General features: G+C 37.9%; 1 protein-coding gene across 4 annotated transcripts in view; it reads left to right on the top strand.

The window, feature by feature from the left end:
- Nucleotides 1–23,181, top strand: part of LYST (lysosomal trafficking regulator) — a 225,275-nt gene that overhangs the window by 72,016 nt on the left and 130,078 nt on the right. For all 4 annotated transcript variants that reach the window (XM_062210653.1, XM_062210655.1, XM_062210652.1 and 1 more), the window contains 7 exons: nt 1,560–2,571; nt 4,969–5,130; nt 7,698–7,851; nt 9,637–9,863; nt 10,350–10,416; nt 17,642–17,751; nt 19,763–20,189. In XM_062210653.1, the coding sequence (XP_062066637.1) occupies nt 1,560–2,571; nt 4,969–5,130; nt 7,698–7,851; nt 9,637–9,863; nt 10,350–10,416; nt 17,642–17,751; nt 19,763–20,189 (2,159 nt within the window). The remainder of the gene's footprint in view (nt 1–1,559; nt 2,572–4,968; nt 5,131–7,697; nt 7,852–9,636; nt 9,864–10,349; nt 10,417–17,641; nt 17,752–19,762; nt 20,190–23,181) is intronic.

The following is a 23,181-nucleotide window of genomic DNA, read 5'->3' as shown; positions in this document are numbered from 1 at the left end:
TGGATTTGTGAATACTTTTGAATTTGTGACAAAATGCATACATTTGAACCTCTAACCCTGATATTCCCAGGGCTTCCTAAGTAGTACCCAGCTCATCTCCTGTGATTTAATTTTAGATACCAACAAAAAAGCCCCAACCCCATGTCTGGAATATCCAGTTATGAAGGAGAGAAGAAAGCCATTGATTTTAATTTCTTGGTGGGGGAGGGAGTAGTTAAGATACATTTCTGAGAAAAAAATGGATACAACACAGATATCTAAGAGCAAGATCAAGGTTAAATTAATTATTTGCTATTTACTTGAAAGTCTTATTAGCCATTAAAAATGTTTATTAGAATCAATCATGTAGGAACATGCCAAAATGCTTATAATATTTTATGTATAAAATTTACTAAAGTTAAAATGGAATTTATTTATTTGTCACTGTGTAAAAGATGTACATACAATTATACTTACTTAGGCAGTAACATTAAGGCGATTTTTTAAATGTCATGTTTGTTATCTAAGCAACATAAATAGAAAAATTAGAAAATACTGATAAGCAAAGAAAAATAAACTGACTTGCAATTCTCTTAATGAGTTTTCCACATTTTATGATGATCAAGTCTGGTACATTCAAAATATATTTTAACAATAAAACTTCTGATAGGTAGATTGTCCTTTCAATTCAACATATATACTATTTAAAAACTTAACATATAACTTACCTTCATTATCTTCATATATGACATTTTTACTCATGTTAAGACAGCAACTTTAAAATAAATAATAATATTAAACCATAACCTTCCAATTATTGTAAAAAAAATTTGACATTCTGGTGGAGTTTAAATAAAACTGACTTTGATTTGAAAGTTTTATAACTCATTGACATATATGTGGATAACTTCGATCTTTGCAACATAAACCATGAGAAACACTGAGCTGATTTATAGTAAAGTTGCTATTGGGATTCTAATGAACTTAAACATGTGAGACACCTGACATAGAGCATAAACCTTTTAAAAATATTGTATCCTTGACTGATCAACTAGCCAAATTAGAATAGACATTGCAGGAAAACTCATGTGACTTTGGGCCTTCATGTGACTGAAAAGTTTCTGAAGAAGATTTTCTGCTCTGAAGTTTGGTTCTTTCCCATTATGAGGTACAGATTTAAAGCAAACAGAAGTCCTGAATTAGCCAACAGGCAGATGAATAAACATCTGTCTGCTCCCAGGGTATTGACCTTGAGCCTGGTGGGTTGTGGCGTTTAGGATTTATAATTTGCCATTTGGAGAAAAATATTCTTCCCAAATTGCTTCATTTGATTTGGCATGCCTGTAATTCTTTCTTTTTAAATACTATTGGAATCATGCATGCTGGGTTTGAACAAGGATGTAAGAGTAATTAGTAAGAAACTTGGCATCCTGGTCATTATCTAAGCTGGATGATTGATGAATCAAATTGGATAGCAGTTAGTAAATACCACGTGTAGCAGTGACATATTTGAACAGTATGGGTACCTATTTAGAAATGATATTTCTGTTTGTAAAATCTTTGGTTTTTTTCTCTCATAGGGTTATACGAGATTTGTTTTTAAGTTGCAATGGAGTAAATCAAATAATTGAGTTAAATTACTTAGATGGCACTCGAAGTCATTCGCTAAAAGCATTTGAAACTTTGATAATCAGCTTAGGGGAGCAACAGAAAGATGCTTCAGTTCCGAGTACTGAACAGAAGGAATTGTCATCCTTACATGTAGGGACTTCTTTTCATAACCAGCAAGCTTATTCAGACTCTCCTCAGAGTCTCAGCAAATTTTATGCCAACCTCAAAGAAGCCTATCCAAAGAAACGGAAGACTGTTAACCAAGATCTTCATATAAATACTATAAACCTGTTCCTCTGTGTGGCATTTTTATGTGTAAGTAAAGAAGCAGAGTCTGATAGGGAGTCAGCCAATGATTCAGAAGATACTTCTGGCTATGACAGCACAGCCAGCGAGCCTTTAAATCATGCACTGCCATGTTTATCTCTTGAGAGCCTTGTCTTGCCCTCTCCTGAACATATGCACCAAGCAGCAGACATCTGGTCCATGTGCTGTTGGATCTACATGTTGAGTCCTGTCTTCCAGAAACAACTTTATAGACTTGGTGGTTTCCAAGTATGCCACAAATTAATATTGATGATAATACAGAAACTATTTGGCAGTGCTGAAGAGGAACAAGAAAGAAGACAAGGTGATATAACTGTAAATGAAAGGCAAGATTTAAACAGAACTGATCAGCCTGAGATAACATCGAAGGAAGATTTATTATCTTTGACTGTAAAAAGTGACCTTACACCATCAGAACTGGGTACTTCAAAAGAGAGTTCTGACAGTTTAGATAAATTAGAGTCACAGCATATTTCTTCCAAAAATTTGGAACAAATTTCAGCTGCTGAAGCTACTGAAGAAGTAAAGGTATTTGTAAGTCAAGAAAGAGAGACCTTACTTCAGAGCATAAGACTTTTGGAAGCCCTTTTAGCCATTTGTCTTCATGGTGCCAGAATTAGTCAACAGAAGATGGAATTGGAGTTACCTAATCAGGTAATATTTTGTCCTTAGTCTGGATCTTGCATAAATTACATCTTTTTTTCTTTTTTTTTCTTTTTCTTTTTTCTTTCTTTTTTTTTTTTTTTTTTTTTTTTTTGACAGGCAGAGTGGACAGTGAGAGAAAGAGACAGAAAGGTCTTCCTTTTGCCGTTGGTTCACCCTCCAATGGCCGCCGCGTCTGGCGCGCCACGGCCAGTGCATCGCGCTGACCTGAAGGCAGGAGCCAGGTGCTTCTCCTGGTCTCCCATGGGGTGCAGGGCCCAAGGACTTGGGCCATCCTCCACTGCACTCCTGGGCCATAGCAGAGAGCTGGCCTGGAAGAGGGGCAACCAGGACAGAATCCGGCGCCCCGACCGGTACTAGAACGCGGTGTGCCGGCGCCGCAAGGTAGAGGATTAGCCTATTGAGCCGTGGCGCTGGCCAAATTACATCTTTTTTAAAATTCTAACAATACTATTATCATTTTATCTTTTCAGTGATTTTACATTTTGAGAAGCTCTGTATGCTTAGGATAGTACTAAGTACTGTGGAGGACGCAAAGAGAGCACATGATCCCATTTTTACCCTAAAGAAGCTTACTGTTCAGTTTGGAATGTAGAAGCCCCATGTGGAAAAGTTTATGCATTAAGTGTCAGATCAGTAAAATGGATGTTGTGTTTCAAAGTTTACAGTCTTGGAATGGTGCCTATTTGGGTGCCCTGATCCCATTACCTTGGTTTGTAGCTTGAGTGTGTATAGTTCTTGGGCAGGGGCCCAAGGACTTGGACCATCTTCTGCTGCTTTCCCAGACCTTAGCAGGGAGCTGGGTACTAAGTGGAGCAGGGGCCGGCACTGTGACATAGCAGGTAAAGCTGTCGCCTGTAGTTCTGGCATCCCATATGGATGCTGGTTCGAGTTCTGGCTGCTCCACTTCCAGTCCAGTTCTCTGCTATGGCCTGGGAAAGCAGTGGATGATGGCTCAAGTCTTTGGGCCCCTTCACCCATGTGGGAGACTCTGAAGAAGCTCCTTGCTCCTGGTTTCAGATCAGCACAGCTCCAGCTGTTGCAGCCAGTTGGGGAGTGAATCAGTGGATGGAAGACCTCTCTCTCTCTCTCTCTCTCTGTGTGTGTGTGTGTGTGTGTGTGTAACTCTGCCTTTCAAATAAATAAATAAATCTTAAAAAAAAAAAAAAGTGGAGCAGCTGGGATTCAACCAATGCCCATATGGGATACCAGTACTGCAGGTGGTGGCTTTACCCGCTATGCCACAGCACCGGCCCCTTTACTTCTTTCTTTAACCTCATTATGCTGCCATGCCTTACTTTGCTACAATCAACTATACTGAGTGCCATTCTTTGCTATTATTTCTGTGCTTTGGTACATGTTCTTCTACCTGGTACCGTCTTTCCCTTGTTTCTACATCTGCTCTCTCCTTCTTGTTCTTTGCTGTCCATCAAATGCAACTCCTCCCCTAGGACATTTTGGACAGATCTTTTATTTTTTCTTTTCTTTTCTCAAAGTACTTTGTTTATAGCTATGGTATATGGTTTTCATCATATCTGGTTTGTACATATCTGTTTCTTGTTGTCTTCCAAAGAGAGAAGCCAGTTTTTCAGCCATCTTTATGATTTCATCACCTGGTTTAGAACTATAGGAAAGTAGTAAGAACTTCCTTCAGACATAGAAGGGAAGTAGTAAAAAACAGAGGGAGAGAAAAAAATTAGAAAAGAACCATTTGTTAGTGTCTTGGAAATCTCCAGGGGCCTGTGCTGGGGCTAGTGGGTTAAGCTGCTCTCTGCAGCACTGGCTTCCCATTGGGCAGCAGTTCAAGTCCCAGCTGCTCAACTTTCCATCCAGCTCCCTGCTAATGTGCCTGGGGAAGCTGCAGAGGATGACCCAAGGCCTGGGGCCCCTGCACCCCTAAGGGAAACCAGGAAGAAACTCCTGTCTCCTGGCTTACTCCTGAACCAATCCTGGCCATTGTGGCCATTTGGTGAGTGAACCAGTAGATGGAAGACCTCACTCTCTGTCTCTCCTTCTCTCTCTGTAATTCTACCTTTCAAATAAATAAATCTTTTTTTAAATAAAGAAATATCTAGCAATAAGGAATTTGTAAACTTTAGAGATGGCTAATCAAAATGCTGATGTTTCAAGGAATTATTTTCATAATTAAATTATGATACACAGAAATTTAAAGCCAAATGAATAATGTATTTGATAAACAAAAATGTTATTAATTTAACAGTAGGATGTTTGTATAAAAGCCAAGTATTTATGCAGTCATTTAAATTTCATATAAACTGCAAATAAATGGTCTAGTTTTCTACTTGCTAAATAATTGTCAATTTATCATTTGTTACTTTTTTAAAAGCTTATTATTAATATTCTTAAGTGTCTTTTATTTTACCTTAGAACTTGTCTGTGGATAATATATTATTGGAAATGAGGGACCATCTTTCCCAGTCAAAGGTGATTGAAACAGAATTAGCAAAGCCTTTATTTGATGCTCTGCTTCGAGTTGCCCTGGGGAATCATTCAGCAGATTTTGAAAATAGTGATCCTGTCACTGAGAAGGTATGAAAACATACAATTATGTTATTTAGTATGACTAACATGGGAAAAAATGTGTGGGATGGAGCTAGGACACTGATGGTTAGAAAATATGGACCAGGATTTGATTAGGTGAATTCTGTGAGTCATGTCTCCATCTTACGGGACTGATGTTTCATCAGTGCCCTAATCTCATAACAAACATGAGAACAATATGCTTTTCTTCATCTAATCTAGGAATTTACTGATAATTACTCCCAGTGAGACAGAAATTTATTTTTTAATTTGATAAGTGTTAGATACAGAGTATCTTCAAAAAGTTCATGGAAAGTGTATGTTATGGGAAAACTGCATGATTTCAAAATGTTTTTGCACCAAAGTAAACTCATACTAACTTGTTAACGTATCTGAACAGGATGTAGTTTGAGGCACTAGAAATGATAAGACATCAGTTTGGAAAAGAGCCACTATCATAGCAGTATGAATTTTGCTAAAATTGAAACAAGAATAAATATCAAATTTATGGTGATGCTTGGGTAGAAGTATGGTGACATTTTTGTTGTATTACAAAAAGTTAGCAGAGACAAGGCCTCAAAGAAATGTGTAGTTTACAAATTGATAACCAGTTTTAAAAAGGGTATGACTATGTTGAAGATGAAGCCCAACAAGTTTGCAAGGAAACAAAAAGATAAACTGTCACGCCTTAACGGAAGACAATGAGCAGTTAACAGTAGAAACAAGAGCTAAGAGTGCATATATTCCTATTGGTTCAGCTTACATAATTTTGGTAGAAAAATTAAAAGTTGAGCAAACTTTCTGCTCACTGGGTGCCAAAATTGTTGTACTCAAAACAGCTCCAGAGAAGAGCAGAGCCTTCAATGGGAATTTTAAACAAATGAGATCAAGATTCTGAAGCATATCTTGGAAGAACTGTAACAGGAGATGAAGCATGGTTTCACCAATTCAGTCTTGAAGCCAAAGCAATGGCTACCAAGAGGTGAAAGTGATCTAGTCAAATCAACAGTGGATCAGTCAAGAGGAAAAATCATGTACTAGTGTTTTTGGATGCTCAAGACATTTTTGCTTACTGACTTTCTGCATGACCAAAGAATAATCATATCTGCATATTAGGATATGTTTTGAGAAAGCCTAAATTTTAGCAGAAAACTTCACTAGAGAGTACTTTCTTCACTGTGGCTCATTCCTCTCATCAAATGAGGGCATTTTTATGACAGTTTTGATGCAAAATCATAAGATATCCTCATTTGGCTCCTTTGGCCTTCTTTTTGTTTCCTAATCCTAAAAAAAAATAATAAATTAAAGGTGCTCATTTTTTCTTCAATTAATAATAGAAAAAGGACCACATTGACAAAGTTCAGTTCCTAGGAATTTCAACATTTTAGGAATGGACTAAGTAGTTTTTGAATTTGATGGGGCTCATATTGAGAAGTAAGTTGACCCTTTTTATCTTTTAATTCCATTTTCCATGAATGTTTTGAAGTCTCCTCATGTAACTGATAATTTGGGGCTGATAATAATTCAGTTTGTGTTCTTTCTTGAACTCTGAAATCAATTTTAAATTACACAGCATAAAAAAGGACTAGTATTTGCATAGAAAAATAGCAGTCAATGTTTTTTTGGAGCTTAACATTTTTTCTAAAGAATTTATTTTTTCCCTGAAACTTTGTGATGTATATTCAGTTCATTTCCCTCTCCTTTCATATTTATTTTACATTTAATTAACTATCACCTGGCCTTTTTATAAATTACCACTTAACTCCTTGGCCTAGCAACATATATGAAGTTATTTATGTTTTGCCATAATAGCTTATGTTACTGTTTCTCATAATTTTAAAACTTATTTAAATAGCTATTAATGCCTTCATCTTATTACTGAATCAACCAGTTATCCTATAAAATGTTTAATGGCCTTCTTTACCTCTTATTGCTATTGCAATGATAAAGTATTCTGAGTTTAAGTGAAAATATTTTCTGATGTGAGGGTATTAGTAGCATTTTTATAAGAAAAAAAAAATTGTCACAGGCATTACAAAGGAAGTTAATCCTGGAACTGTTGATTTCTGAGATAGTATATGTAAAAAATTGCATTCTGAAATCTTTAATACCTTTGAAAAATTGTCATATCTCCTTGGGTATTCAATTTATGAAACATTTCATTTATAAAAATCTATGACTAAAATCTCTTCTCATTAACAGATGTTTAAAATATTACATATTTATTACCATTAAGTTGTATGACATATATGTAATTCCACTTAATCAAGTGGTTTTCAGTCATTTCCTATTGTATAAGTAGAATGAAGCTCCTCTTAAATAGATACATATTTCAGTAAGACTAACGTGATCTATGACTATCTGTCAGAAACCCCCTCTCTTGAGGTATGAAGTTGTCTGAGTGGTTCTGTGAAATTTTGCTGAGTGAATTTCATAATTTATAGCAGTTATTGACTATATTCGGATCATTCTTCCTTAAAGAAAATATTGAAGCTGCCCTTAAATTGATAAATAATTTGTTACTAAAAAGTAATGAATGTTACATCTTTTACCTTTGAATTACACTTATCTTACAGAGTCATCAATCTGAGGAAGAACTGTCTTCTCAGCCTGGTGAATTTTCAGAAGAAGCTGAGGATTCTCAATGTAGTTTTAGACTTTTGGTTGAAGAAGAAGGCTATGAAGCAGATAGTGAAAGCAATCCAGACGATGGTGAAACACAGGATGATGGTAAAATATCACTGAAACACTTGTGACTGGGTCTGCCAGTCAGACTGTTAGTTAGCAAAATGGTTACTAATAATACCACTTCAGAATTTTGTACTGCTTAGGCCAGCGCCGTGGCTTAACAGGCTAATCCTCCACCTTGCGGCGCCAGCACACCGGGTTCTAGTCCCGGTTGGAACACCGGATTCTATCCTGGTTGCCCCTCTTCCAGGCCATCTCTCTGCTATGGCCTGGGAAAGCAGTGGAGGATGGCCCAAGTGCTTGGGCCCTGCACCCGCATGGGAGACCAGGAGAAGTGCCTGGCTCCTGGCTTCAGATCGGCGTGATGCTCCGGCCGCAGTGGCCATTGGAGGGTGAGCCAGCGGCAAAAAGGAAGACCTTTCTTTCTGTCTCTCTCTCTCACTATCCACTCTGCCTGTCAAAAACAAAAAACAAAAACAAAAAAAAGAATTTTGTACTGCTTTACAACTTAAGAAGTTCATTGCATTATCAGTTTATTTGATCTTCACAACAAATTCGGGCATTTGTATATGCAATGTAAAGCAGTAAGATATGTTTTGTTGTTACAGACATTCACTGAGTTCCTAAGATCACTGGTAAGGGACAAAGCCCCTGATTTCATTTATATTCCAGTGCAAAAGATGATAATTATAAGAAATAAACAGTATAAAGAGTATAAAACCTGGTGATACAATAGTAATTGGTTGGACAGGGAAGTCTAAATTAAAGAGTTAGCCAGATAGACATAGGCTGGAAGGGCATTTCATGAAGTTTGCTATAAAAAATAAATAATACAAGGAATTCAAGCCTCCTTTGGTGGCATTCAAGGATGCTCTAACTGCAGCCCTGCTTGTCCTTAGGATGGAACTGCATTGCCTATGATCTTTGGTTTCTGGGTTTAAAACCTGGGTATAATGGAAAAGACAGATTCATCAGAGCCAAAAGATACCTGGGAAAGTTCCATCTTTATATATGCTGGCCTTATGAATGACCCAGGACTATTAGTCTTCATAAAGTTTAGGGTAGTTTATCTTCCTCAAAGTTTATGTTTTCTTTCCCATGGAATTACTAGGAAGTCACTGATAATCTTATCTAAAGGACTTAATAGATCTGTGGCCAGTGCTTTTTTTAAAAAAATACTGGTTTAATGGTGGGTTTCTCATGATACAGGTGTGATTTTATAGTGGTAGATTTCCTCCTTTTTATGTTTCTAACTAAATCTCAACCTCAAGAATTCTAATCTAGGTAGAAATTTACAAATTACCTAACTATATGAAAAGTGTCCAAGAGCACAGCTGTCTATTTTAAGATTATATCAGTCAAATTTTCTAAGATTCAATATAAGTGAAATAATATCTGTTTCTCATTTATGAAGACAGAGTTTAAAATTCATCCAACCAAGTAGCTAAACCTACTATTTTCATTGGGGAAGGCTAATTGAGGTTTATGTATTTGAGGGTCAGAAAGTTTGAGAACATAGTGTTTTTTCCATTTCTGTTGGAGGGATGTGCTGAATCTGTATCACATGTCAGTAAAAATTACTGTTGATATTATCTATAGTTTTCTAAAAGGTAAAAGTCACTTTTAAGACTATTCATTAAACTTCAAACTATCCATAAGGCTTAATTATTAAGAATATATACTGTAATCAAAAGTAATGTAGGAAAAAGTTTTGTAAACATCTTATAAATAGCATTTTTGTTACTAAATCTCCTAAATGAGGAATAAACCTGAAATATTTATTTGGTGTTTAGGGAATAAAATATTAATTTCTTTTTCTCTTTTCAGGGTTGACCTTAAAGCCTGAAGCAGAAGGTTTCGGTACATCAATCAGTCCAAATGACTTACTTGAAAATATCAATCAAGGGGAAATAATATATCCAGAGATTTGTATGCTGGAGCTAAGTTTACTTTCTGGTAGTAAAGCTAAACTTGATGTACTTGCCCATGTATTTGAGAGTTTTTTGAAAATTATCAGGCAGAAAGAGAAGAATATTTTCCTGCTCATGCAACAGGTAAAAAGATGCACCACGTGTGATTGAGATTTATCAGACTCAAACTTCAATTACCTATCTATTTATTTATAATCCAGCTTGTCTGAAAATTACTTGCGATGATTATGTATCTTTTTAATTCTTTAGGTATTTTTACCTATGAGTGATACTCTAAAATCTTCTAATTCCATATTTCTTTGAAGTAGCATAAAAATTAATTTTGTCATTAATGAATCCTTGTATATTTCTGAGAATGGGTAGCATTCTAAAAATTGCATGTAATTTTAATATATGTCCTTATTTGAAAAAATCAGAAAATTAACAATATGAAAAAGAAAAGTATAATTCTACACATAGCATTCTTTCTAATCATATTGTATGTATGTGTATCTGTATATATACACACAGGAGAACTCATCAAATAATTTATTGTGGTATAATAGTTATTTCATGCTTCCATGAACTATTAGACATTTAATTTCTAATGTTTCATTTTTTAATCTTTAGGGAACTGTGAAAAATCTTTTAGGAGGGTTCTTGAGTGTTTTAACACAGGCTGATTCTGACTTTCAAGGTGAGTTTAAATAATAACTTTGAAATTATTTTGTTATTATGTAAAGAGTTGGTAATCATGACTTCCGTTGACATAGTACTCTGATTTCAAAAGTTATCTCTTTATATATCAACTCATTTATTCCTTAGCTTACTCAATGAGGTAGACATAGTATAAGTATCTGTATTTTTTTTTTTTTGACAGGCAGAGTTAGACAGTGAGAGAGAGAGAGACAGAGAGAGAGTTATCAACAGTGAGAGAGAGACAGAGAGAAAGGTCTTCTTTCTGTTGGTTCACTCCCCTAATGGCCGTCACGGCCGGTGCTGCGCGCCGATCTGAAGCCAGGAGCCAGGTGCTTCCTCCCGGTCTCCCATGCAGGTGCAGGGACCCAAGCACTTGGGCCATCCTCTGTTGCCCTCCTGGGCCACAGCAGAGAGCTGGACTGGAAGAGGAGCAACCGAGACTAGGACCTTGGGTGCCGGCGCTGCAGGAGGAGGATTAGCCAAGTGAGCCATGGAGCCGGCCTGTATTTTACAAAGAGTAAAATCTAGATTCCAAGGGATTGAGTTTCTAGTACCGTTGTTGGGAAGTAATCCATTCCAGATACTATATTATTGCCTTATCTAATACTGATTATCTATTCTTACTTAGTACTTTCTCAGACAATTGAGAAATTCAAATTATGATTTCTAACCACAAGAAACCTAAATTTTAGTTGCAGAATTAGGGCTAACATATATTAAATGTTCACTTGAGTTTGATATTTCCTCCTGATTAATTTAAGGTTACCCATGTAGGGCAGGAATATTCATAAGTGATGCTGTGTCTTTCACAGGGTATCTTTTCAAGGAGTTCATGATATCAACATCTTAGTATTGGTGATGTTAACTTCAGTGACTTTGTTAAATGGCATCTGCCAAGTTTCTTCATTGTGAACTGTTTTTCCTTTATAATTAATAAATATATTGTGGAAAGTTAACATGTGACTATGCAAATATGCTTTTTTTCTATCAGACTTTAACCTACTAATGTTAGCATTCTTTGGTGATTCTTGGTAGAAACAGTTAATACTATGGTACTTGCTTAACTAGTAACAATCTTCTATTTCCATCATTTCTTCCACATTCATTCATTGAAATTATACTGTAAGGAAAAGCTTTCTTTTCTCCCTTATTTACTTATTTTTGTATGGTTACATTTATATGTTATCCTAGATACTTAATAAACTTTTTAAAATTATTTATTTATTTATTTGAAAGCAAAGTTATAGAGGCAGAGAGAGAGAGAGAGAGAGGAAGAGAGAGAGAGAGAGTTATCTTCCATCTAGTGGTTCAAAACTTTTTAACCTAAAGATATGATTCTGGGGTGGGTGTTGTGGAGCAGTGGGTTAAGTCATAGCCTGCGATGCTGGCATCCCATATGAGTGCTGGTTCAAGTCCCAGCTGCTCTGCTTCCCATCCAGCTCTCTGCTAATGTGCCTTGGAAGGCTGGGTAAAGTATTCTGGATTGACAGTTTTTTACTTTTAGGACTTGGACTGTATCTCTCCTTTGTCTCCTGGCCTCTAGAGGTTTCTGTTGAGAAATCTGCCGTTAGTCTGATGAGAGATCCTTTAAAGGTGATCTGGCATTTCTCTCTTGCATATTTTAAGATATTCTCTCTAAGTTTTGCTTTTGAAAATTTGACTCTAATGTATTGTGGTAAGGACCTGTCCTTCCCCTTCCGCTTCCCCTTCCTTTCCTTTCATCATGCCTATTTAGAGTTCTGTGAGCTCCTGTATTTGGATATATGTATCTTCCTCTAAATTGGGGAAATTTTCTGTGTTATTTTCCTAACTAAGTTTTCTAAGCTGTTCATTTTTTTCCAAACCTTTAGGAGCTCATAAGACTTGTATGTTTGGTCATTTGATGATATCCCATAAATCCCAAAGACTTTTTTTCAGTCTTTATAATTTTTTTCTTTTTTTTATTGTCTCACTGAAATATTTCAAAAGACCTGTCTTCTGGGTCAGATATTCTTCCTTCTGCCTTACCAACTTTGTTGTTGAGGCTGTCCACTGTATTTTTTATTGGACTTATTTAATACTTCCTTTCTACTATTTCTGTCTGAATTGTCTTCAATATCTCTATCTCTTTGTACAATTTCTCTTCCAGTGTCTTAAATGAATTTCCTTATTTCATGTAACTATTTCTCTGTGTTCTTGAGTAACCTTACAATCATTCTTTTGAATTTCTTTTCAGGCATTTCATTTATCGCCCTTTCTTCACAGTCCAATATTAATGTATTCCTGTATTCCTTTTGAAGAGTCATATTGCCTTCCTTATTTAGGTTTCTTGTGTTTCTGTGTTGGTTTTTATGCATCTAGGGAATGTTTTGAGGATTTTTCTTTTATTATTATTGAAGGCTTTATTCTTGGAAATGTGCCTCTCTGGGTCAGTGGAATGCCTGAGACTTGGGCTGGCATTCTAGGGACGTGAGCTGGATGGAGCCAGAGAGCTCTAGCCAGTGTTTGTGGGTGGAGTAAGAGTCCACAATGACACCAAGATGAGAGTGGTGCAGCACCTCTGGCTGCAGTCAGCAGGGGGAGAGTGTTCTCACCGACTAGTGTGTTCTCAATCCCAGCCCTTTTCTGTGCCAAGGTGAACCAGCTGATTCATGGCTTAGAGTGAGCTCACAGTGCCTGTGTACCCCACCCACACAAGCATGCGCACCATAGAAAACATCAACCCACTTTGTAGTGTGTTCCCAGAACCCTCTGCGACATCTATCCACATTAAGTAGGGAACTCTGAGTTTCTGCAGTCAGACCACACAGGTGCGCAGGACCCCAGCCACAACCGTGTCCCTCTCAGCTCCATGGCCTGTGCAGCTCCACCTCAGCAAATTGAGACTGGTGAGGAGAGGAGAGAGAAGCACCATGACCTCCCTTCCTGGAGAAAAGTAGCTACTCAGCCCCCTGCCATTTCCTAGGCCGTATGCAAAGGCAGTGAGGACTGCGGAACTCTTCCTCAGTAAAAGCCGCCAGGAGTGTAAGCTTCAGCAGCTTTCTCTCACTTTGCCTGGGGAAATGGCGCTTCCCAGCCTGGTTCTGCCATGATTATGCAGGGGTCACCAGTGTGGCACAGCCCACAGCTGGCAGCTGTCTGTGTGCTCTCCTCACAGCTCCACAGAGTCTGTGTTCTGTTCTGTCTGTTCTCTACTGAAAATTTTCCTTGTCAGTCCCCTGGTAATGTGGTCCGTCCTTTGTTTTTCTGATATCTGTGGCTGAAGTCAGTCAGTACGACTTCTCCCTATTCAGTCATCTTGGATCTCAATTAATCTTTAAAAAAAAGAGAGACATTTCCATCTTAGCTTTGAGCAGTTCTCTTCCCTTAACAATAGCTCTGTTAAGATATAATTCACTTACCATGCAATTCACTTATTCAGTGTACAGTGTGCATACAGTTCAATGTTTTTTGAGTAGATTCACAGAATGATACAATCCTCACCACAGCCAGTTGTAGAACATTTTAGTCACTTCCAAGAGAAACTTCATCTTTAGCAGTCACTCCCTATTTCCTCCTAACCGGACCCCACAAACACTTGCAACCTGGCAGTGACTAATCTACTTTCTGTTTCTATAGATAGTTCATATAAATGGAGTATGTGGTCTTTTGTGACTAATGTCTCACTTAGCAAAATGTTTTCAACACTCATCCATGTTTTAGTACTTCAGTTCTATATATATATATATATATATATATATATATATATATATATATATATTTGACAGGGAGAGTTATAGACAGTGAGAGAGAGACAGAGAAAAAGGTCTTCCTTCTGTTGGTTCACTCCCCAAATGGCCGCTATGGCCAGCACTGTGCCAATCCAAAGCCAGGAGCCAGGTGCTTCTTCCTGGTTTCCCTTGCGGGTACAGGGGCCCAAGTACTTGGGCCATCCTCCACAGCCCTTCCGGGCCACAGCAGAGAGTTGGACTGGAAGAGGAGCAATGGGACTAGAACTGGGTGCCCAAATGGGATGCCAGCGCCGTAGGTGGAGGATTAACCAAGTGAGCCACGGCACCAGCCCCTCTTTTTTTCTTTTTTAAGAGAACTAGTTGTCTCACTTAAAAAAATATATATATTTATTTATTTATTTGAAAACAGAGTTACAGAGAGGCAGAGGCAGAGAGAGAGAGAGAGAGAGAGAAGTCTTCCATCTACTGTTTAACTCCCCAAATGGCCACAATGGCCAGAGCTGGTCCAATCCAAAGCTAGGAGTCAGGAGATTCTTCCAGGTCTCCCATGTGGGTGCAGGGGCCCAAGCACTTGGGCCGTCTTCTTCTGCTTTCCCAGGCCATAGCAGAGCGCTGGATCGGAGGTGGAGCAGCCAGAACTTGAACCAGCCGCCCATATGGGATGCTGACACTGCAAGCAGCAGCTTTACCCACTACAACACAGCCTCAGCCTCTTCATCATTTGTTTAAACACATTTAGTTTACAGAGAAAGTAAGCAGGTTGTATAGAGAATTTCCACGTTACACTCCTGCCTGCCACTTTCCCCTATTATTAACATCTGACATTAGTATGGTAATATGTGTTACAATCAATAAATCTAAACGGAGCCTTTAACTAAGTCCATAGTTTCAAATATACTGTTTTTACCAGTGTCCCTTTTCTGTTCAAGGATCCTATGTAGGATTCTACACTACATTTAATTGTCATATCTCCTTAGGCAATGCGAGGCTTTACAATGAGCTTTTTTTATAAGTAAGCGTATACTCTAAAATAATAGCAGTATAATATGTAAGTATATAAACCAGTAATGTAGTTTTTATTATTATCAAGTGTTATAAATCATACATAATCAGATGTGCTATACAATTCACAATGCAGATTTATTTACATCAGTACCACCACAAACCATTAGTAATATATTGTGCTATAAATTCACAACAGCTATGAAATCACTAGGTGACAGAAAATTTTCAGCACCATTATAATCTTACGAGGCCACTACTGTATATGTGGTCTTTGACCAAACTGTTGTTAAACAGCACATGACTATATTTATATTTAAGAAAGCTGTTGGAAACTTCTTCTAATGATGTAAAAGTAAATGTTTTCCTTTTTTTGATCTCGTCCCTGAGAGGTTACTCTTTGAGGAGCTCTTATGTAGATATGCCAGTGGATGTTTAAGGACTCCCCAAATACCTAATAACGACAGCTTTACTTTGAAAGAGTATTAGGGAGGCCGGCGCTGTGGCACAGCAGGTTAATGCCCTGGCCTGAAGCACCAGCATCCCATATGTGCACCAGTCCAAGACCTGGCTGCTCCACTTCCTATCCAGCTCTCTGCTATGGCCTGGGAGAGCTGTAGAGGATGGCCCAAGTCCTTGGGCCCCTGCACCTACATGGGAGACCCGGAAGAAGCTCCTGGCTCCTGGCTTCAGATCGGCACAGCTTCAGCCGTTGTGGCCAATTGGGGAGTAAACCATCAGATGGAAGACCTCTCTCTCTCTCTCTCTCTCTCTCTCTCTCTGCCTCTCCTCTCTCTGTGTAACTCTGACTTTCAAATAATAAATAAAATAAATCTTAAAAAAAAAAAAAAAAAAAAAAAGACTGTTAGGGCCACTACTGCCCCCACATGGCACTTTGTGTATGTTGGGAAAAATGCATCCTTGGCTACCAAATTGTGAGTTTGTGCTCCATTCCCTACATTCATTTAGGGAATACAGTCTAACACTAGGATGCATGGCTTGGTGAACACCACTGAGGCTTTATTTCAGTCCTGACTTTTTCTTTGTTTAGGCAACTGACCAGTATACAATAAATGTACTTAGTAACTTTGATGCCAACATCCCACTATACATATGAGCTTTTCCTGGCAATCCATTCTGTTTCTTTAGAGAAGAATCATTAGGAATTTGCCTTAATGGTAAAAGCTTAATTATCTGTGCTCTAGACTCAGAAATAGGAAGAGAGATGGATTTCATTAATTTCTGTGTCAACTGCATTCCTGCTTCTCCTGACATTAGACAGATTAGCTCCCCACTGCTTTGAACCCTTTTGTAGTCAAAGGAATTCTAGACTACAACTTTCCTTTTTACCCATCTACTTTTCCATCTTTAAGAAATGTTTTTAAATCTTTTACCTGATGTGCCCCCAAGGCCCACTGCCCTCCCCTGCTTGACCCTGCCCCTGCCTTTGTTTTGTTTTGTTGTTATGAGTTCTTCATGTTATGATTTTGAACTTTAGCACAGTGATTTTAGTTTACTAAAATTTCATTAGTATACAGAAGCAACATGTATATATTTATATATATATATTTATTTCCTCATTTTAAACTGAAATCTGTCAGTTTTGAACTAAAACAACAAAAGTTTACATACACTTTAATCATATTACTTTCCTACTCAAAAACCTTTAATGAATCACATGACTTACAGAATAGAATCTGTGCTGTTTTATATTCTCATTGCGGTTGTCTTTCCAGACATGCATACTGTTACACTACTGCATCGGCACCCACACATGTTGCCTAAAAGTGGCTTCTATTCTCTTGACTTCAGCTCTTCCAAAACTACCAGCCTTTTAAGAGATGTCTCAAATTTTAATCAGTAATATTTTTGTAATGCTAAAGTGGAAATAATATTTAATTTTTAGGTTTTGTGATTTTTTTTGTTTGGTAAACGAAACAGCTGAGATAATGCATGTAAAAACATTTCTAAGGCTTTTAATGCGCTCCACAAATATTAGTTCTTATTTTGCTATTTAAAATTTTAAGAGTTTGTGTATCACCATTTTTGTTTTATGCTAAACTCCATGATGCAGTAAGGAAATACTAAGTTTATTATATTTTAGTTTATTTTTAAAATCTTTAGTACTTTCACTTTTATTTCTGTTACTTAATTTTCCATTTAGTGAGTGGTAGGTAAACATGTAAGTGGGATAAACATCTCAAGATAATAGACTGTTTTATAGTATGGGATGACTGTTAACATGTTTAACAAACATTGTATTTATTGATGCTTCTTTAATGAATACCTTAGTTTGTAGCTAACCCATTTTTAAGAAAAGTAATCTTGCTTTTGTCAGTTGGTTTGCATTTAGTTATATTATTTCTTTGGCAAATTTTGCAATTACTAAATTGTTTATAACCCACTCAAAATGTGATGGTAGTATTTGATCTCTTTCAGTGTATCTGCTTGTACACTTCCTATAAATTAAATGTGTGCTAACTTAATTTTTCCCTTCTTTCTTTAATTTAGCATGCCAGAGAGTGTTGGTGGATCTTTTAGTATCTTTGATGAGCTCAAGAACGTGTTCAGAAGATCTAATCCTTCTTTTGAGAATATTTCTGGAGAAATCTCCTTGTACAGTAAATATACTATGATTTTTTACATTTATTGCTGATACCCTAATAAAATATATTTTTAGTTATTTGGAAACTTATCTCTTGATGTGGCCATTGCTACCTAGTCAATTCCATGTTTGTATGAAGTACTCAATTATTTTATTATTTGCATATAGTATAACCACTTAAATTCAATTTTAACTAATCTTTTTGCTTAAGAAATGCCAACAACTTTTAATTACTACAGATAATTATACATAATTACAACCACATTAAGGATTATCTTTTACTAAAAAAAAAAAAAAATCCACTCTTCAGTTATCTTCTACACTATTCCATTGGTGTAGCTTAGTAACTTTTAGTAGCTATGAAACACATTTTTATAGTGGAATCTTGGGTAGAATTGTAAGAAAATCAAAGGAAAAGTTTGGAGCTACTTTGTGTGAGGCAGGATTAGATGTTCCAGAGCCCTGCCTCCTTTATCACCCTCTTTAGTTCCGTGTCCTCTGACGGAGCTCTGTGAAACAGGAGTTAAAATCCCCTAGTGTAGATTTTTGAGAACTGGCTGTTACTTTTGGAATGCTTCTGTTACCTCTTCTAAGTATACCTCATGATTAAAATCAACATTAGATGTTATTTTATGCACAAGTAGTATATTGCATCAGCTTAATCTTTCTCCTTTTTTACTTATCTCTCCTTAGTCATTGTTCTTCCTTTTAATTAAAAGTTTGTTTCCTTTTACCTTCTCCATGCATTCTACATTTCAGTTGAATGAAAAATTTGTAATTATAAATAATATAATTAAAACCTTATTTCAGTTTCCCAAACACAGATTAAAAAAATTTACTTTATTTGGGGGAAAGCATGTGAAATCAGTTGGAAAGTAATTGAGCAATCAATTTTACTAATTCAGTCATGTATAATATCATTCAGAAATCTGGAGAATTTTAAAGATCTCCAAGATATCTGTCCTTAAAAAATAATTTAACCTAGTGATTAAGATGCTGGTTAAGAAACCCTCCCACATTGAAGTACTTGGGTTTGATACCTGGCTCTGCCTCTTGACTACAGCTTCCTGCCAGTTCAGATCCTCAAAGGCAATGTTGATGGCTTAAATAATTGCATTACTGCCATCCATGTAGGAGACCTGATTTAGTTTCCAATTCTTGGCCTTGGCCTTGTTCAATCCTGGCTATCCATTTTGGGTATTTGGGGACTGAACCAGCATATGGCAGCTCTTAGGCAGACACACTCACTCTCTCTGTCAATCTTTCTCTCTCTCAAGTAAATAAATTAATTACATTAAATGTTAAAAAAAATTTGAGAGAAGAAATCTTAGTCTATCTGGAAATAAATATCTTTTTTAAGTAGAATTGACTCCTTATACAATTATTGTATTTAGTTTATAATACTTAAAACCAACTTATTAATCTTAGATATATCATAAAAGCATCTAATTTTAAAATAAATAAACCAGGGACCAGCATTGTGCCTGAGCGGTTTAAGCCATTGCAGGCATCCCATGTGAGGACCAGTTCAAGTCCCAGCTGCTCCATTTTTGATCCATCTCCCTGCTAATACACCTGGTAAAGCAGTGGAATATGGCCCAAGTGCTTGGGTCTCTAAGACCCATGTGGGAGACCATGATGGAGATCCTGAGTCTTGGCTTTGGCCTGGCCCACCCCTGCTTTTGCAGCCATTTTTTGGAGTGATCCAATCGATGGAAAATCTCTCTCTCTCTCTTTCTCTCTCTGTCTTTCTTCACTCTGCCTTTCAAATAAGTAAATAGATCTTTAAAAATAAATCAACCAGAAGAGATTATATATTTTAAGAATGAAATGTTTCATACTTAATTTTTACACAAAATTCCAAAAATACAAAATGGAAATTTTTAAAGATATAGTAGATAAGGAAATATTTAAATGGGAATGCTGATACATATTGCTATGTATATATTTTCACATATAACCTGAATTTTAAGATTATTATGTACCTTGTTACATGATTGTATACTTCTGTTTTTCTTTTTCTCTAGGAAATTCTTCTTCTGGGTATTCTGAAAATTGTTGAAAGTGATATTACTATGAGTCCTTCACAGTATCTAACCTTCCCTTTACTGCATACCCTAAATTTAAGCAATGGTGTTCCTTCACAAAAGTGTCCTGGGATTCTAAACAGTAAGGCCATGGGATTATTAAGAAGAGCACGAATTTCACGAAGCAAGAAAGAGATGGATAGAGAAAGTTTTCCCTATCGGTTGCTTTCCTCTTGGCACATAGCTCCTATTCACTTGCCATTGCTGGGGCAAAACTGCTGGCCACACCTATCAGAAGGTTTCAGCATTTCATTGTGGTTTAATGTGGAGTGTATCCATGAATCTGAGAGTAATTCAGAAAAAAGAAAGAAGATAAAGAAAAGGAACAAATCGTTAATCTTACAAGACAGCAGTTTTGATGGAACAGGTATGATAAGTTTATCTGAATTACACACTAATATTTGTAGATGGCAGTTTTGGTTGTGCATTAAAGAATAGACAACAGTATTCTAGTTTGCTCTTGATACATTCTTCACCTTACTTGCCTTATTTAGGGCTGGCAGGCCTTGACTTACCGAAGTCTGAACTGTCAGGTAGCCTTCAAATCTCCATTTCCTTCTGTACTTTGGTCTTTTGGTAGAGTGCTGCTGGGATCATCAGTCCCATTTCTTACGCCTTTCCTGGTCCCATTATTGGATCAGGGTGGCTCCTGATATTAGAAAAGGCAAGGATACAACTCTATAGCCACTCTTCTGTCTGCTGTTTCCCAACGCCTATTAGCCCCATTCCTTGCTTCTTCTTTTTTTTTTTTTTTAATTTTTGACAGGCAGAGTGGACAGTGAGAGAGAGAGACAGAGAGAAAAGTCTTCCTTTGCCATTGGTTCACCCTCCAGTGGCCACCGCGACCGGCACTCTGTGGCCGGCACACCGTGCTGATCCGAAGCCAGGAGCCAGGTGCTTCTCCTGGTCTCCCATGGGGTGCAGGGCGCAAGCACTTGGGCCATCCTCCACTGCACTCCCTGGCCACAGCAGAGAGCTGGCCTGGAAGAGGGGCAACCGGGACAGAATCCAGCGCCCCGGCCGGGACTAGAACCCAGTGTGCCGGCACCGCTAGGTGGAGGATTAGCCTGTTGAGCCATGATGCTGGCCTGCTTCTTTATTTTATTTCAAGTTCTTCCCTTCTATGTCTTCCTCCAGTGCCCCTCTCCTGGTTCCTGTCACGGAGTGTTTAAATCCATCAGTCAATTCTCCAAAGTTATAATAAATTTTATTCCAGTCCCTAGGCCTTTGGCCCAGTGGTTAAGAGGCTGTAATTCCATATCAGAGTACTTGGGTTCAAGTACCAACTTCACTCTGATATCAGCTTCCTAATGCAGACCCAAGGAGTAACAGTAGTTGGATCTCTGCCACCCACATGGGAGACTTGGATTGAGTTCCTGTCTCCCAGCTTCAACCTGGCCCCTCCTTAGTGTTGTAGGCATCTGGGGAGTAAACTAGCAGATGGGAGCATTCTCTCTCTGTTTCCCCTCTTTCTCTCTGCCTCTCAAAAAAGAGTTCATTCTAATAATTTGTATAACTAAAGAATCACTATTATGTTGCCACAAAACTATGTCTTCTTCCTATATCACAAGGGTTGAAAGAAACTCTATTAAAAAGAAGCTTATGGCCGGCGCCGTGGCTCAACAGGCTAATCCTCCGCCTTGCGGCGCCGGCACACCGGGTTCTAGTCCCGGTTGGGGCACCGATCCTGTCCCGGTTGCCCCTCTTCCAGGCCAGCTCTCTGCTGTGGCTAGGGAGTGCAGTGGAGGATGGCCCAAGTCCTTGGGTCCTGCACCCCATGGGAGACTAGGAGAAGCACCTGGCTCCTGCCATCGGAACAGCGCGGTGCGCTGGCCGCAGCGCGCTACCGCGGCGGCCATTGGAGGGTGAACCAACGGCAAAAGGAAGACCTTTCTCTCTGTCTCTCTCTCTCACTGTCCACTCTACCTGTCAAAAAAAAAAAAAAAAAAAAGGAAAAAAAGAAGCTTATGGTGATAAGAAGTAAGCTAGGTAGGATAATTTCTAGGGTCTGTGGAATCAATGAAATGACTGGATGATGCAAATGTGTAGAGTTTTAAACATACATGGAGAGTCAGGCCTTAATAATTCTTCCTCCCACAATTCTTACCCACTGAAGCCTGTGTTTCAGGACAGTAGACCTCTACTAGTGTCTGATTTCATTGGCCTATAAATAGAAAGGAAAATCCTTAATGACACTGTCAAGATTGAAGTAGGTGATGTTATCTGCTATCCATGTTTGGAGATCAGAATCCATTTTTTCCACAGATACCTTTCCATATTATTAACATAGCATAATACCTTATGTATTTTTATGCATTAGCCTAGGAAGCTAAACATTTTTAAAAATTCAGAAAATAATTTGTAATATTTCATATAGTTGTAGAATTTCCTTTTGTGGTTTGAATTTCGCCACCTAAGAATCAGTAGCTCTGAACCAGTATTACATGTGATAGTATTGATGCTGCTGCTTTCTAATGTGCACTGAGCTCTTTGTATGTGCATAACTCCACTCATCTCTTTCCAAATGTGTTTTAAAGCAATGGAGTCAGTGGCTGGCGCCGCGGCTCACTAGGCTAATCCTCCGCCTTGCGGCGCCGGCACACCGGGTTCTAGTCCCGGTCGGGGCACCGATCCTGTCCCGGTTGCCCCTCTTCCAGGCCAGCTCTCTGATGTGGCCCAGGAGTGCAGTGGAGGATGGCCCAAGTCCTTGGGCCCTGCACCCCATGGGAGACCAGGATAAGCACCTGGCTCCTGCCATCGGATCAGCGCGGTGCGCCGGCCGCAGCGCACTACCGCGGCGGCCATTGGAGGGTGAACCAACGGCAAAAGGAAGACCTTTCTCTCTGTCTCTCTCTCACTATCCACTCTGCCTGTCAAAAATAAAAAAAATAAAGCAATGGAGTCAGTAAGGTAAGTGATCACATTGTCTGTATTTGTAGGTGAAGTTAAGCAGAGTGACCAGATTATATAGCAGATAAGTTATAGAAAGGGAGTTAATTTCATTTGTCTTTAATTCAGAGCTTAAACCTCACTTCTCTACTATAATCTATGTGGATTACTTTTTCACATTTTAATATGGACAATCCCAATGTAAATAGTCTCTTACAAAATGGATATACTCAATGAACTGAGAAAAATAAGGATTAGGACCTTTAAAAACTTTTAAAGTGTCAGAGAACATACATTATAGAAAGATAATTTTACATAGTAGATACTTAAAAACTTTTGGAAAGAAATGACAGCAATAACCACATATTTTGCCATTAAAACAACTGTGCCTTTGAGCAAGTTATTTAATCTTCCAGTGCCTCAATTCTGTCACCCCCAAAATGGAAATAATAATATTTACCTCATAAGAT

Source organism: Lepus europaeus, chromosome 14, assembly GCF_033115175.1.
Source record: "Lepus europaeus isolate LE1 chromosome 14, mLepTim1.pri, whole genome shotgun sequence".
In the NCBI taxonomy this organism is placed as follows: Eukaryota; Metazoa; Chordata; class Mammalia; order Lagomorpha; family Leporidae; genus Lepus; species Lepus europaeus.
The sequence above is the reverse complement of the archived record's forward strand: the minus strand, read 5'-3'. Positions and strand labels throughout refer to the sequence as shown.